Below are 18,181 nucleotides of genomic sequence, written 5' to 3'. Positions count from 1 at the left end.
CTGCAGGACACTTCGATTTTTAGGCTCCAACATATTTCACAACTCTTGGCTTCTCCATGGAACATACTAACTTCACCACAAAGTCTACCTGGTACAATACCCATTTTCCATACCATATACTACACCATGCAGTATATGCTTGAGGAGAGTAGAAAGGGCAAGAGAGAAAAAAAAAAACAACCTACCAGCAATATTTTTGTGGTATATCCTCCCAGCTTTCTGCAGATGGTGGCTTACGTAGGCTTTTGCATAAGGTGTTTTAAGAGCCACCAGGGGATTTATCCTTCACTAATTCACTCAAACCCCTTCAAGTAATTTACTTGTAGTCTTTACATCATAGTGAATACAGTTTTGTCATTCCAGAATGTACATTATGAAAGCACACAGAGTTTATGACCAGTATCTAAAGTTTGCATCATTTTTTCTCTCAATAAGTAGTAACTTCTCTACATTTTCCCAGCACTGGTTTTGTAAATTTATGTAACTTCTCTTCCTGAGAAATGTTCTAACCTAATCAATTTGGTGCATCTTTATCCAAGAGTTACTATTACTCCCATATGTATTACCTTTTCCAATTCTTTCCTCTTCTGAGAAACACTGAACCAAACTGCAGCCAGTATTGCAACAGTGTGTATAGCATCGTATTATGTAATAGCATGATTTTTCTTCCTCCAGAACATTTACTCTTTTTTTTTTTTTGCTTGCTTGATAGCAAGTACAGAGAGTTTAAGTTTCTCAGAGAGCTGTCTATGATGATTTCAAAGCCTGTTCCCAAGTGACAACAGCTATACTAACATTTAGACTGCTGAAAAGTCATAGAGTGTCTGTTAACATCCACAGCCAGGTTTCCATCATGTTCTGTCTGTGTTTCTGAATACATGCCACAATCACAGCAAGTCCATCTCTTCCAGTTCAATTCCTTCCTCTAGGAAGCCAATGGAACTTCTCAGAACTCATTCTCCACTACAATAGCTGAGACTATCATTCCCACACTTACCTAAATTGGGTGACCTGTGTATTCCTCTAATTTTATTCTATGGATTGATCTGGTGTACCTCTTTTCAACTCCTATGTTACAACACAAGACTAAAGGAACTGCCAATTTCCTGATCCAAATCAATAATTTCTATGTACACCTAGAATGTATATGATTACTGAGCAAAGAAGCCAAACTCTAAGTAAGAATCTCACACTAACTTTACTTACATAAAACACATTTAATGTGTCCTCATCAACACTGACATTTAAAGTCCCATGACATTCAATTCACATACTGAAAACGAGAACCAAAAATAAGTGTTTTACTGCTTCTTGTAATAATTTATAGCATATTGAAATGTTCAATAAACAATAAGCAGTAGAAGGAAATAAGAGGTAATTTTAGAAAGATCCTTATAATAGGAAGCTCTCCAAAGCTGAATTAACATTACTATAATTTACACCAACTGATTATTAAACAAGGTCTCAATCATTTTATGTAGTGTCTCTCAAGCCAATATTTTATGGCCTGCCCATTTTAAAAAAAGAATACAAGACTACAATTATTATGACACTATGAAAATGCCTAGGAGAAGGTAGGTGCATACTTTGCTTCATTAAAAATGGGTGACAACTGAAGCACTGAAGTTTTCCAAGCATATAGCTGTTTGGTCAGTTTGGGTCTGGAGAATGCTGAGGGAATAAGTGGAGTAGTATATCTATCGTACATACCCTGGCACCTTGGTGCTACCCGAGTTGTTTAGGAATTCTTTATATAATTCCCATGATGTTTCCTTTGAAGAGATACCTCATTAGCAATACAACTCACATGCACAACATGTGTTTTATGAGTATTTCAAAACATATTTGTTTACAGTTTTCAGTGATTCTCTCACACTACCAAATTAATGCACATGCTCCTCCCTTGTCTGGTAGTCAGTCTTGCATTAGGAGAAATGACTGATGCCTGTTTTACCCTCTTGAGTTTGTTCCCTCTCTGTTGATTAATTCCAAAGATACAAACACAGACTGGTGTACAGTCTCCTAACTACTGAAACTTACTCTATGCCAATTTTGAAGTGATCACAGAAGGAATTCTCAGGAGATCATCTAGTGCAACCTTCCGCTCAAATAACAGTCAACACCGAAATCAGATTTGGGTGCTTATCTAAACTTCCCTTTAATATCTCCAATTTACCCCACAATCTCTCTGGATAACCTGAACTAGTGTTTTAATAACCTTCAGAGCAAAAGTATTCCCTTTCTTTCTAATCAGAACCTCCTATGTTAATGTCATTGTACTTCAGTTCTTTAGCCTGGCTGCACCTTATCAGTAATCTCCTCATGGGTACAGGAAGCCTCCCCTGGGTACCTCCTCAGCCTCTTTCTCTCCAAGCTGAACAAACCCAGACGTTAGGAACTCCAGCCTCTGACCCTCTTTTGCTAGACTCAAGTCTGTCAACACCTTTCTTGCAGTATTTCAGATGACATCCAGCAAGTGTAGAGCAAAAATTAGTAACCACTTCTGCTGCTGTAATGCCTGCTCCTCTACTTGGAAAATCCAATACAGAAGGCATGATGAGCTCAACCAAAAGATGCTTTTCATTAGCACTGATATGGACCCAGTCAAATGCTCAGCATGTACTACTGTAGGGGTTTAGTCCTTGCAATTCTAGTTGAATGGCCTGGCTTTGTCCTCACTGAACTCCTTCAGGTTCCTACTATCCCATTCCTCCAGCTTGGTTATACTCCCTTCAGTAGAAGCCCTGGTCTTAAATAGATTAACCACACCACCCACTCCAGAATCACTCACTAACTTGATGAGGGTACAAAATGTGTTGCAGAGCTATTTAAACCAGAATCACATGTAACAGAGTCGTGCCCTGTGTTTTTTGCTAAACATAAAGCTTCGTGGGCAGTTGAGTCAACCTAACTTAACAATATGGCTGAAAACGGTTTCACTCCCCACCTCACCAATCACGGCTTCTGTCCCTCCCGTGCTCCTGCTCCCTGCCTTGCACTTGTTTTGGCATGTATTTCTGACTCTTTTCTTAGAAGCTGTAATACGACACAGCACGACTTTTACCATTTTTGCTGATACAGCTTTTCAGAACAGTGAATTCCACTGCTCAGAGACATCTGAAAAGTGCCCAAAATGAAAAGTGACAGAAACTCATACACCAGGCCAAGGGGGTGTCTGGTTCTGTTCTCTCTGTCCAACAGGTTCCTAAAACCCTCCAGCTCTCCCAAGCCCCTCAAACAAAAAGGGGAGGTAATCAATCTTGAATTTCTTGATTTTCCAGCCACTAGGAATATATTTCAATGATGTACCTGACTTTTTTACCACAACAAGCACTGCTGACTCATTTTCTTTGCCTATTTCTACCAAACCTCATTCTCTGGAGACAAACTTTGGCTTATCTATACTATCAGTGTAAAAATCTAGCCTCCCAGGAGATTCAGCATAAAAGACCATGGTGTAGGCTACGTTTGAAGGAAATTTGAAGAAGGCAATATTCGTTTACTTGAATTACCTCCAAAACTGTAAATTTTCCTGCATTACAAAAATGGTCTCAATATGAAATGCAGCAATTACTGTATGTATACCCAGTACACAATTTTTAATTTCTCTTACAGCCTTCCATAGGAACCATGTGAGATAGCAACATTTAGCTCTGTCAAATTCCTTCCTCTGTCTTTATTCTATTCCTTGTCTCACAACTGAGTAACTAAATTATTAAAACAGAAATTATTATACATAAGTACCTCTTTCCTAAATTATTTAATGTACAATTAACACTCTGTTAATGTTATCATTTTTCTGTGAAGTATGGAATCAAAAATTTCTAAGCTGGTCAATGAAGTACATGGATAGCAATATTCTATAAAATAAAAAAAACATTTGAAAGCTCAGAGGAAAAAAACATTAAAATACTGATATTAAAGTTGAATACCATCAAGAACTATATGTACTCAATGGCAAAACTGCCAGTATTTGTAATGTTAATTTGATGTCTTCTTCCTTAGTAAAACAGAACGAAATTTAATCTGTCAAACTTCTCACCAATGCATGAACAAATACAAAAAGTAAACCCAAAACACAAAAAATTACTAAAATAGTAAAAAAACCCTGATATGCTAATAGTATCAGTTAGCATAAGTCATCTTGCCTGAATTATTTTAAGTTTGGGAAAACTTAAAAATCAACAACAGCAGGTGTTGACTAGTGCACAAACAGTACCTAGAATAGTTCATCACTAAATCTGAGGTGTGTGTAACAGCATAAAAACATTACCAACAAAACACTCAAGCTACAAAGTTGGCATAAATATGTACGTACACTTTTCACACTTAAAACTGGACACTCAATAAATATTTTTCCATTATACTGCAATACAAAATTCAAACCATATCAACATTTTGTTGAAGACATTAAATTACCCTTCAGAAATCTGCTCCTCTCTATCAGAGAACAGAGTATCTACCTTATTCTCTCCATGATAACTCTTAGAGAAGCACAGAAGTCATGCAATTCATACAGCATACTTCAAAAAGTATCTCAATTCTACTACCAGTATTTCGAAAAAAAAGGTAATGGTCTACATTGGATTTTCTTATTTAAAAATAGCAGGTAATCTTTTTTTCTAGCATTTCTTAGAATAGCACCATTACTTCTATACAAAAACAGCCACTACAATTTTCTTAAAAATCAAAACTCTAGTTTCCCTGTTAAATACATTTCCATAAACCTAGTTTACAAAAAACCAATACATTTTAAAAGTTCATTTCAAATGATGCAACAAAATGAAGTTCTCTTCAGTCCATCAGCAAAAAGCAAAAAGCAGACCAGAACACCTATAACATCAAAATACTCTTTTGGAAGCTCATAACCAAAAATAGCTACCAATGACAGTCAAATGAAATAGTTGCCCTCATGGGCTAGTTACAAACCAATTTGCAAAGGATATGACAGAGGTAAAAAGCACACAAATATCATATATGTCACTAGTGACAGAAAAGTGCTCACATAGTCTGTAAAAGGTTACAGATAAGACCACAATATCTTTACCAAAAGTCAGGTTTTTTTAAAGCATTATATATTTATACCAAGATGTTTAGTTGAAAACTTGGTAATTCATCATTGGCAAGTTACTTACCTGAAAGGGAAAAAAATCGTTTGATCACCTTGTTCAGTGAACCACAAAAGAGCTTTGACAACCAACCAAATATTACTCATCCTGCTACAATTACAATGAATTCAAAAATTAAAGGCTTGGATAGAAAAAAGGCCTTCCTATAATCGTGGACAATGTAGAAACACAGAAGCAAAGCTTGTTTACAATATTTAGCAAATCTTTCCTCCTTTCTCATCCAGAAGTGACAGCAGTACAAAATTTATGATGTTCTCACATGGTAGTGTGATTTGGTTTTAATCAATAGATGCCAAAAAAAACAAGTATTATGTGCTATTACTGTTTTGTACTCTCAGTACCAGTGACAGTGCAGGTAACTGTGTAATGGAGGTTCTAACACATATTTACAGTTTACCAGCTTCACATCTACTCAGGTATTAATTAATCTGAGTTAATTGATCCCCAGTTTCTGCTTCCAATACCATCAAAAAGATTACAAGGGGATTCAAGGTCTGTTGGCTCCATAAAGCTAAACCTAGAATAAAGCTTTTTGTTGGAAAAATACTAAAGAGGAACACAGAGACAATAACCTTCACCTATAGGCACAGACTTAGGATCCCTTATCTCTACCAGATCACCCTTTACCTTGACAGGAGAACAATATGGCTTCTTCAGGAAAAAAAAAAGAAAATCTGTTGCCTTATAAAAGGCTAGAAATTTAAGCTCCTGAATTTACTTAATTTTTTTCCAAACTGTCCCTCTTCTACTCACAAACACTTTTTTTTTTTTTATTTTTGAGGATGCATCCAGAACATTATGGTAAAACAAAAATTTGATGGTATTTTCTGCATGTGCTCAATTCTTTAAAGTTCATGGTGGAGCAAGAATCTTCAAAGACACTAAGGAACTATTGTCTCATCTAAGCATCTGAAATAGAGAAAGCCGTTTTTCACACTGTGTACTTTCTAGCCTCAGTCAAAATTTAGATAAGAAGGTACAAAGCATTGCCTTGTATAATTTCATGAGACAGAAACAGAAAACATTATAAATTAGGATTAACCCTTCAAGTCAAGATTAATCACAAATTCAGCCCCAATCCAAATTACATAGGAAGGAGCTGAACCCCATGAAAGTACCTGAAGAGGAAACACTAAACAATTATATTCTCTGTAAGAGAAACAGATAGATTAGCTGAGTTGGAAAAGACTGCACTTCTTGATTAAGAAGACAATGATAATAAACACTGGTATTCAGTGCAGTTCAGACTCACAGCAGACTGACTTGCTGTTCGACAGACGAGTACTGAATGACTCCCCAGGGCCAAGCAGCTTTAGCATACAGGAATGGTACCATTCTGAACTCCTGCCTGGAGCCAATAGGTCCTGACTTGCCTTGTGCAGAACAATAATCTCCAACACCTTATTTGCAGAATTTTCTCAGACAGTCCCAAAGTCAATGATGTGACTGTATCTTAGCATAGGATTTGAAGGCAATGCAAGTGAACATTATTTTCTCTCAAAGGCAACAAATACATTCTATGACAACCCTGCTTGAAACTCAAATACCTACAGCATATTAATTCAATATAAAAATAATACACACTAGATACAAAACTCCCACAGCCAAGTATAGAAGCTGAAAACAACACCAAATCTACTTACACGGAATCCAGAGTAGGAGAAAGAAAACTGTAATACAGATTAAAAGCAGAGGTTTTGATCTAAGTGCTTAACAAAATTAGGAAGACAACTAGTGGCATCACAGTCACGAACTATACAGATGGCATAATGTTTGTCCAGCTCACATTCATGGCCAGAATTAAAACTCTCCAGGTGTACAGTAGCGTTCCAGGATGAACTAACATATACACAGCTAACAGAAAAGTTGCGCCTTCTGAGGACACCCTACATTTTGAACACATCCAACACCTTATTAATCCAAGATCTTAACCCAACATCTTATTTTCCCAAGACAGGTCATGAGAAGAGAACAGACATACAAAATGTTTTGGCTGGTTGCATGGTTTGACGATTACAAGGAAAAAGGCAACAAATAATTTTCCGACACTATAATAGTTCTCTCTCTTACCCCACAAACTGGCGAAAATTCTTGGGGAGAAATACTTTTTTTTTTTTAAAGTTCACCACAAAGACAACAATACTTTTAATGAAATAAAACTTCTAGAACTGGGCTTACAAATTCATTGTTTGAAAGTATTCTTAAAAAGTGGAACATGCTCAAATTAAGTTATTGCTAAATTCTACAAACTCTTGAAATTTAATACCAGTCAGTATCTGTTTTATATAGCTATGCGTAGTAGCTGTATGTAGCCACTTTTAAAGAATATCAGTGACAGCAACTCACCTTTAAATAATGCTAGTTTGGTTTGGTTTGGGGCTTTTTTTCCTACAGAAAACAGCAAACACAACATATACATATCTTAAACTGCCTATGCCACTCTATTACTCCTTGCTCTTCTTCCTCCTTTCCCATTTTTAATTGGATGAGGTGGAAAAAGCAAAAGTAAGAGGGCAGAAAATACAGCCCTTACCTTGAATCCATAGAAAGTAAAGGTTAAAGACAGATCTGTACTAATATCTCTGACTCCACAGAGATCAGTGCCTGAGGTTTCACCTAATTTCTTTATTGCAATAATGCAGTATGTAAGTCTTCAAATACAGCTATGAGGCTTACCACCTGTGGTAGTTATTTTGGAAACACTATTCTTACAGATGGTAACAAAACTGAATTTTACTATAAGGAAGAAAACCCTTTGGATTTTTTTCTTGCTAAAACTGCTAGTCTCATCTTACAGCCAAAATTGTATTAGAAATATAAACAAATTTGGAAAAAAGATGCTGTTTTACTTTGCACTAAACAATATGCCAATTGCAGACACACTTCAAAAGATGGTCCTGCACATGCTTCAGTTCAGTCACACTGTCACTTACTTCCAATACAGCAATATCACATTTATAACACTTAGAGCAAGCAGGCTCTACACACTAGCTGAAAACTAGTGCTCGCAATCTTTAAAAACAAAAAAACAAAAAAATCCCCTCAAAACCCCAAATAAAACCCAAACCTCAAAACAAATCCCCACTGTGGTCTCCTGTTTGACCAGCAAAATCATCCTACGTGCCTCATGGTCACACACTAAATGGGCTGAAAGCGGGGACAAACACACAACCAGAAAACCAGGGAGAAAGGAGAGAGAGAGAAAACCATACTGTGAAATTTCACTCTAGTGTAAACACAGATATATGTTAATATTTTACATTAAACAGGGAAATTACATCTTCAGTAGATTAACGTTCTTCATGGAGTATTACACAGTATTTAGAAAATAAGTGTTTCTGTCTCTACAACAAGTTAAAATGCAAAACCAGGTTTACCTTCTAAATCAAGAAAGCAAGCAGACTTATCATACCAAGTCAGAAGCCATTTCTACAACTGGAAAAGGTGGATTTCAGAGCTTTTTAAATACATGAAATAAAACACTGTGGCAACAGTGAGACATGTAAGACTGGACTGCCATAGGGTTAAACGTCATGCAGCGCTAGAAAGTGATGTAAAGTTTTATTAATTACAGGGAACACGTTAAACAGACATTTGTCAAAAGGTGATTAAGTATTTGTATAAATAAAGTCAAGAACCCATCATATATTACACATAAAATTTAAAAAACACATTCTCCTTTTTAAATGTGCCTAGCCCACAATTATTTATTTCCAGGATAAAATTCTAAAAGTACTTTAAAACAGACAATGAAAGGTATTACTCATTATGCAAAATGGGAAAGTCTTCCCTCTAACAGTCCTCCTATCTTACCTGTATCTTCAATGAATTGCACACATTTTTCAACAAACAGAGGTATGGGTTTCTCAGGTGTAACCAAATCCTGTAGGGGCATCCCAAAGTAATTACTTTCCCAGTTTCTACGGATTGGAGGATTGAATGTCTTAGTTTTCTTTTTCGGCTACAACAAAACAGAGTTATTTAAGTAACATTCAAGCAACATTTTAACCAACTCATATTTCAATCATTCAGTGAACACAACCAAATTATACATCTATTAGACATTAAAATTCCTCTACAGCAAATGGAATGAACAAAAATTAAATGTACTTTTAAAATTATAAAGTATTTAACTATAAAGTAATTATACATTAGCTAAAAAGCACTCAACTTCTCTAAGTTTTAATCCTTTTTGCATTACATTAGGAACAGGATTAAGCAACATATCAGTAACTGAAAGTATTACAGGAAGAGAAGACACCACTTGTTTAGAGTTCTGCGACTTGTTTAGAGTCTTTCAGCACTGCTAACACAACCACATCTGAACCACATCTCTTTAGAAATTGTCAGGATAGAACTCTGGTGTCACATCACCAAAACAAAGTTGGTGTCTTCTGCATATACTTAAAGATACTAAATAATCTTTATATTGCAACTATACAAGAAACATGATGATGGAAAATGACTAACAAGCAATAAACTTCTTTTTTTCCGGTGAGAAGGACTTTTATCAGTGGAACTGATAAATCAGCCTTGGATGATTACAAGAGTTGTATTGTATCAGATACCATAATTTATCTCTGAATACTGATGAAAATATAAATTACATCGAAAATATTTATTTAGGTAGCATCCAGTTCAGATGAGCAACAGCTGAAAGGGCCAAGCTGAAGCTAAACAATGTGTAAAACTCAATGAAAATATCTTTGTCAAATGATAATGAAAGATCATTTTAGATACATATATTAAGGCAGTAAACCAATTCATTTTTTTTCCCCAAGGTGTTCAGTACACATCTCCACCATGACAGAATAAACGAAGCAAGTTATACTCAAGACTGTGCATTTAAGATCAACAAGACAGAAAAAGGCTGTGTGTGTCTCTTGGAAAGCAGTCAGGTAAACGGAATAATAAGCTTGGATTCTACAGAAATTTTATGAAAATTACAAATATTATCTGTGTAGAATACCTGGGAATAGTATGAAATATCAGACACAGCTACAAAATTAAAGAATGCTCTTTTCTAATAGTTGTCCTGCTTTTAGAAGACAGGTTGCAAGGCAATGTCATATGATATTTGGTATCATGCACACAGAAATGCAAAAGGTTTCTCGGAAGAACTCTCTATCTGAAAACAGTTTAATCCCTAATTTGGAAAGTGAGGATTTTTTTCAAAAGAACTTAATGAAACATAAAGAATGATAGAATAAAGAGAAAAAGGAAAGAGAAAACCCCAACCCCAAAGTCCTTTGCAAACTGGTCTAAAGGAAGAGTAGAAGAGATGACCACTGCAAAACTATGCCATAAACATGAAACTACAATTTCACAAGGCAGTTACAACAGTAAGTTTATCAGCTATTTCTCATTATGTATCATTATGTATTTTGTATCTCTCCTGTCCAATATTTATTAAAATATCTCTCATTATTTTCTTTTCTTTTAGCGTGTGTGAATGCATAAACTTTCCACTGGCAGCATAAATCAAATCTTCCCACAAATAACACTGTCTACATGATCTTTACAAAAAATACTTCTGTAAATCAAAAGCAAAATTTTAAGGCTTTAAGAAAAACCAACATGCTATTTCCTGATTTTAGACTTCCATACTTTCCTAAGTCTAGATTGTTTAAGTGGAGAACTTGTTCTGAGCAAAAAGGTGTTCTGTGCTGAAGACCCAATTTTGCCAAAGGAACAACTGACTTCAGGGAAAAAAATATGGGTCTTATTGCTAAAAAAGTAAGACTCAGTGAAAGCTTTTCTTTAATCCCTGCTCCCCACTCTGAGAAAACAGCATTTTTTCTGATCCATCAGACATGGAATGGAACTTTTAGATTTGCTAGTCAAGCAATGAGTACCATAATTTTTTCTGTATAAAATTAACTTCTTTTAAAAGATCTCTAATGAAACAATAAACAGAAACTGTTAAACAGTAAATTATTCATTTAGTTAAACAGCACCTGAGTAAGGTGAACCATTTTAAAATTCCTAGATTTTGGCAGAGAGATTATGATTTTGCCCCAGGTATTTTTAGTTCAATCATTCTCCCCAATACACCTACGACTTCCAATGCAGCAGTCACGTAATACAGCATGCAGCAAGTACCAATCTAGGCACAGCCAAAACCAATTTTGTATGCTTCTCCTACATAATCATAAAAATGAACTAATAGGTACCAAATTAAAGAAGACAAGAACCAGCACAAAAGTTTTGTTACTTAAGCCTAGCAAAAAGCTCATTGTTCACATACCACTGTTTTCATATTAGTAATTAAAACACAAGCCCAAGACTATAAAGTTGAAATCCTCAATTTTCCTAGAGATCTGTGGGGCTTTGTATAATTGATTGCAGCACTTATGTTGAGCTTTCAGCATGGGTTTCATCACTAGCTTCTTGCCAAAGATAACTGCTCTTCATACCATAATAGAGGTTAACGCCAAACCTCCAACTGATCCTTATATATTTTGGCAGGAAAGCATTTTAACTCTGAGAATTCCAAACTAGCCTTGAATTGCATTTACTTGCAATATTGCTTTGTTTTGCAGTACTTCAATCACCAAAACACATGCTGCAAAAGATTAGCTGAAGTTCCCTTAACATAAGACAAGGTAAACACAAAAACATTTACTCTAGCATGGTACAGTATCCAACTCTTGATTCCAAAACCAAAAATATTATTACAAAGAACATGAACTTTAAAAAAACAGATATAATGAATACTCAAGCTAAAACTTCTTGACTACAGGTACTAGGGAAGCAGCACTCATCATCTAGAGAGAAACCAGGCTAAGACTTCAGCCAGCTGTGAGTCTTAAGAGTACAACACACTTACATACAACCTTTTAAAATTAATCTAGAAAACTAAAAACTGCCAAAATCCTTTATGGATGGGCTGCTTACTTTTGCAAGCCTTCTGTTCAACTCAGGCTTTTTTTCTCTCATTACCATCCCATCAGAACAAACATTAATTATTTATTTATTAAAGAAGAAATTCACCTACTTCTCTACCTCCAAAAGACTTCACTACCACTTTTGATGCAAAGGAAATTTTCTGCCTGCTTCATCTGCAGTCAACCCTAGGGTCATGGAGGGCAAAGTAAGTATTTTCAGGACTAGTAAAATACTTCATAAAACCACGCACCATGAACAGCATTCATTTTATGGACTTAATAAAAGTATTTGTAATCTCTAATTCATAGCTAGCTCTCCAGAAACTGTATGATATATGAATAATGCACACCATTGTCCCCAACATGCTCTTCCTTCCCTTCATGCCTTCTGCCATTTTTAGAATTTCAGTTTGCTACACTGTTTTAAATTACAAAGGCTTAAGAAGGCATATGGCTCTAAATATGCATATTAAAGAGTGTTAAATTTGAACAGACAAAACCTGAAAGTACAGATTCTGGTATCTCCTATAACTCTCAGGAGAAAAAAAAATTACTGCACAATCCAGTCTGAAGTAGACAGTATTTTACTAAATTAACCAGTGAATTTACACAGGAACAGCTGAATAAGAATGTAAGTTGATTTTCCATTGCTCACGTTTACCATAATCTTACTAAAACTGAGATCAACACACATGGGTGCTACTGTTCCTCACACTATTTCCATAATAGTTTGAAGATAAAATTTCATACAGTTTTGAAATTATAATGGCAGAAATCAAGTTTAAGCATAGAAAAATAGATGACAAATGCACTGCTTCATGTTCTAAAAAGCCAGCGTGAAATATGTGAGAATTCAGCAAGATGCTAGTGGATTTTTCTTGCTAAAATATTGAGAAAAGTTTTCAGATTAATTTAAAGTAAAGAGCACCTTACAATCATCTCGATATAAATGAAAATGGAAAGAAGTAACTCAGAAACTTCTTTGGAAGTAACAAGTGTAGTCTGCAAACAGGGTTACAAGGCAGAATGTTTTAAAATACTTTTCAGATTTAATTTAGCAATATGGAAACTCCACTGACACAAAAAAAAAAAAAAAATCAGACCTTGAACCTTGAATAATCAAAGGTTATTGACCAAAGAAACTAAATAGTGAAAGTTTTTAAGATTTTAACAATGGCATGCCAAAGAATTATCATTATACAGGTAATTTACTATCTTGTTTACAAGATCTCTCTAGTTAGGATGTGTTTTAGGAAGTACTTAAAAAATTCAATATAGGGCTCTGCCTTACCCATTGCAAAAATTCATTCAGGATATTTGCTGTTCTTGATATGTTGTGGAGAATAAAAACTTAATTATACTCTCTCTGTAAGAGGTGAAAAAAATACAGCCTAAATCTGACACTGAATATATCTCAAAGTGTTCACAAAGATAAGAGCTCTAAAGTAGATGGGTAAAGTCTTAATACTCATCAATTCCATTGCAAAAACCAATAATAAGGTTATTAATTGTCACTGTATGGAATACCTACAGGTTTCCACATCACGCAGGCTTCCTGCCGAAGAGGGAATTACTAAATTATGACAAAGGTCAAAAATAACTAGTTATTATTTCATGGTAATATTAACAATAATTCTTCCAGATTTACTTACAAATAGTTTTTTATACTATTTACATTGGGTTTGTTTACACTGTGAGACAATGGAAAGCCAAGGACTACTGTGGTTTGGGTTTTATATTAATGCATAAAAGGCATCAGTTGCTGCTTTAAGGCTATTGAAGCGGTTCATCTTATCGAAGATACTAGAAGGCTTTCTTCAGCAAGATCCTTTTCCTCTAGGAATCCTCATCTCCTTTCCTGACCTGAAATTTTCCACAGGTCTTTTTTTTTTGTTGTTGTTTTTTGGTTTGTTTTTTTTTTTGTTTTGTTTTGTTTTTGTATCTCCAAACTCATTAAGTTAAACTGAAAACAAAAATAATTTATAATACAGCTGGCAAGCCTGCTGCTTTTCATGTGTACCAACACCAATAATGTTTACACTAGACCTTAACATTAAAAGTTCTAATTGAGACAAGCATCTAATTGTAATTCCCACTTGCAGGTTTTGATAAAGACACGAAGATGAATGAGCACACATCTCAGCTGGAAAAGACTAACTTGGCAAAGGAGAAACAGCTGAGGCAAAGCTGCATTTTAACACTTCAAGGTGTGCTTAGTTCCTCGAAAGATTGTGAACACCATGAAGGAAATAAATAATCAAACATAGAAAGCATGCCAATATAGGGGAGAATTCACTCTGCAAAAATGCACTTTTTTGCTATTTTGTTTAACAGCAGAAAGGACAAGGTGCTTTTTTCCTAGGAGAAACTTTACAGAAGAAGTTCTGTATGTGAAGAAAAAAAGGCCACTACAGTTTAACAAATATTAGCACACAACATGCACTTCAAATATAAACAACATGCACTTGAAATATATCAAGCCCACTGTGCACACACAACTACACATGAACCTGGCTAACAAGTCCTGTGATTCAAGCCAGTCTGCTTGCTTTCTTCTCCTCCTCATTATTGCTCTTCATATTTATCCCCACCAGAAAAAGTTCAACAGTTCACTTGTTAATAGCACATGCAAGGTCTTATCACAAATCTTCTCAGAACATTTAGACATTTGCTAATAAAATAAAAAAGGATAAAGCTGGGTGTATCACAAATTAGATTATACTGATTCAGGTTTTTCCACTTTTTCTTTTCTAGAGACAAAGACTGAACCACCATCTGTTGGTTTTACCAATCTAGACTTCAGTAAGGCACCTGGTGATGGCATATAGGAAACTACAGCCACAACTGGAGGAACAGAAAAAAGGTGATATTCAGCAACAAAAAGGACAAAGTCGTAGAGTAATGGAAAAAACCTACACTGAAATGCACAACTAATAAAACATATATGGTGTAATGTGCCTGTAGCATGTGCTGTAATATACAGGTGATTTACATGTGTGCATGTACAATAAACCACCTGTACTGTGCAGTATGGAGTCATTACCTGGACATTACTCATGTCCTCATCAAGGACATGAGCAGGTCAAAGGCACCTAAAACAACAAAGGTTGGGTGCAAGCACACAGTTGTGTTGGGTAGTAATTTCTAATAGATATCAGCAAACAATAAGATTACATGATGCACTGTTATGACTGTTATGCACTGTTATGCACTGTTATTCCTTGCAATACTATGCACAGTTTCAGTCATCCTCATTCAAAAACAGGTTCAGAGGAAAATTCCAATTTGTTTTTAAATCTTCTCAAAAATCAGGCCAAGAAGTAACCATTTTCTCTTCACCACTTTGGAGGTGACTGGCCAGAAAAAGAAACATTTCGGGAGAAAGTATACAATAAGGAAGAGTGAAAACTAGGAATTGCAATACTCCTCACCAATACAGAGGAAAGAGAAGCTCTGGATGAGTTTTTAAGAGCAGTAAGAATGAGGACATAAAAGTCTTCAGAGAAATTATTTCTTTGATAACTGAAAGAAGAGCTCAAGGATGATGCTCTTCCAGTTCTGACTACAAGTATCCTGAAACAAGAACACTAGCACAGTGTTATGGACAAAAATATGGGCAAATAATTCAGACCAAAGCACACTTGCTTAACTGGTCTGAGTTTTAAATTGGTTTTTTTGGCAATAAGAAACCCTACATGACCATGCAAGTAATGTTACCTGCTTGCCACAGGTTTGTCATTGCTATACTCTCCACAGTAAAACCTTTTAATTTTTGCTTCCAAATAGCAACAAGTAGCACAATTCTGAGTATTTACTTCTGCCTTTAATAACATATGTCCTCAATAGATTTTTAAAGTTTGATACATATGTGTTAGCCAAACTACAGCAATTAATTTTCCTACTCTGCTGTTTGTCAAATACTGCTTCCTCCTTCCTACTCAACCAACGCTTGCCTTTTTCCCTTCAGTTTTTTTACCTGAACCCTACAATCACTTTACATCCATTCTCTACCTCCCTATATCTGCCCTAGTGCCTTTTTTTTTAAAGTGATTTTATCCTGAGTTGGGACACTGGATCTGAAAGATCAGGACAGAATGAGCATCCTTCAACACAGTCATGTCTCTCCTAAGACACCCTACAAGAAACCCACCCAGAAACACTACATCTCAAACCAACAAAAATGCAAGGAGTATCAAGAATGTTACATCCTACTTGGGCTTAAAAAAAAAAACCCAAAAAACAACAATCTTGGAAAAAGAAAATTAGGAGTTCAGACTTCAAAATTCAAGTTTTGCCAAACAAATTCATTTTGTTCATAAGATTTCTGTACTTCAGAATCACTCTAATTAAAGCAAGAATAGTTACATGTGTACCCTATTTTCCCTTTACACAGAGCTGAAAAATTCAGAAAAAGTATCAGAAAGAAGTACAAAAGTTCTATTTACCTCTTTCAAATTCAAGGGGTCACAATTCTCAAAAAAACCCAGCAAGCAGTCTGTAAATAGTGGTGCACTGACATCTCTTGCATGGACCAAAGAACATTTGACAAGGACAACATCATTTGAATAATTTTTGCGTTTCTGTAATAAAAGACTACTAGGTGCGCACCCAAAACAACACAGGAAAACATGCAGAAAAAGTTTCAAAACTAAAAATCTGCATCTCTTCTGAAATAAAATTAACTGCTGAAAACTCAAAGAAACAGATAATGAACTAGAATGACTCACTTGAACTGGAACTACTCTCACTTCAACTTCATTCAAGTCAACACTCAAGAGAAGTCACTACTTATCAAAAGCACTGAGCACTCAAGATACTTTGAAAACTTGCAAACATTTGAGCTATCAAATCAAATTTGTTTTCTCAATTACAATAATGTCCACAATTATTAAAAGTTTTTACTAATTTAATAGTAGCAGCTTTGCTACTTGTGAGTAAAATACACCGCCCTCCCTCAGAAAAAAAACACTCCCATAACTAACAAATCACCAAGCAACCAAAACTTTAAACAATTCTACTCTTCAAGAAACTTAGCCACTACAAAAATTAAAACAGCCTGAAACTTCCAACTCAGGCTTCTTCTCAATGGGCCAAAACCAGAAGTGGAGGCTTTGTAAGAGCCATCGGGGGATTTCCTGACACAATTTTAGGAAGAGAAGACCCCCACTATAGTAATCTACTCAGTTTAACACATAAATATATTCAACTCAGAGTAACTTGCTCTCAACTCGACACAGCTGTGACAGAAGGAAGATTATGCAACTACATTTTGGTTTCTATGTAGAAAGATTATTTCAAGCAGAGGGAGTCCAGAAGCTGGACTCAATGATCTGTATGGATTCCTTTCAACTCTGGATATTATCAATGATTCTATGAAAAATATATAAATTATAGTTTTTTTTAAAAAATCTAAGTTTCTCCAAAAGAATAACTTCAAAGTATTTTTAACCATATGATTTTATACCCACAAGACATCATTATCCATGCATATGAGTAAGCCTGAGAAAATTTAGTGGCCTTTAAATAAGCCATGTGTAATTCAAATCACAGCTGCATACCAGCACAAATTTTATCTATTAGTTAAATTTAACTATGCTCTACTTTAACAAAACTTATTTCTGCTCTTGTACGATCAAATTTAGGCTAAAAAAGTGACATTTTTAAAATGCTACAAAATATAATATTACAAAGGTCAGATTCTTTTGAGACAAGAAAGAAAATATCTAACTGATCAGGAACACTACTGATTTCATGTCAAAACTATACCTAACACAATGACTGCTGGCCTAAAATGAAAATCTAAACTATAAACAATGTACATCTAGAATCCATACCACAAAGCCAGTCAAAAAATAATTAACTCTCAGGCATGAAGATGAAACATTTTTCAAGTAAACTGCAACATTATTATTTTCCCTTTATTTCTCTGTTTTGTTCCCTTTATTCTGTTTTTACAGAGAACCATAAAGGTAGTACAACTTTCAACTTGATTACCTGCTTGCCCTCACTAGGAATATGCAGCAGTCAGTAGAACTACTATATATGGTTTTCTTTTTATGCACTTGCTCTAGAATTCCAGCTAGACAACTAAGAATTAAAAAGAAATCACTCCTTTCATTCACCAGCCCTAAACCTCATTCCAACAGCAAAAATTGCAACAACTGA

At 35.1% G+C, this 18,181-nt stretch overlaps 1 protein-coding gene across 2 annotated transcripts in view; it reads right to left on the bottom strand.

Moving 5' to 3' along the window:
- ARHGAP5 (Rho GTPase activating protein 5) overlaps positions 1-18,181 on the bottom strand; it is a 47,392-nt gene that overhangs the window by 13,930 nt on the left and 15,281 nt on the right. For both annotated transcript variants that reach the window (XM_050974715.1, XM_050974714.1), the window contains exon 4: positions 8,943-9,090. In XM_050974715.1, coding sequence (XP_050830672.1) covers positions 8,943-9,090 — 148 coding nt within the window. The remainder of the gene's footprint in view (positions 1-8,942; positions 9,091-18,181) is intronic.

Source organism: Serinus canaria, chromosome 5 (assembly GCF_022539315.1).
Source record: "Serinus canaria isolate serCan28SL12 chromosome 5, serCan2020, whole genome shotgun sequence".
Taxonomy (NCBI): domain Eukaryota; kingdom Metazoa; phylum Chordata; class Aves; order Passeriformes; family Fringillidae; genus Serinus; species Serinus canaria.
This window is presented reverse-complemented; position numbering and strand designations above follow the sequence as displayed.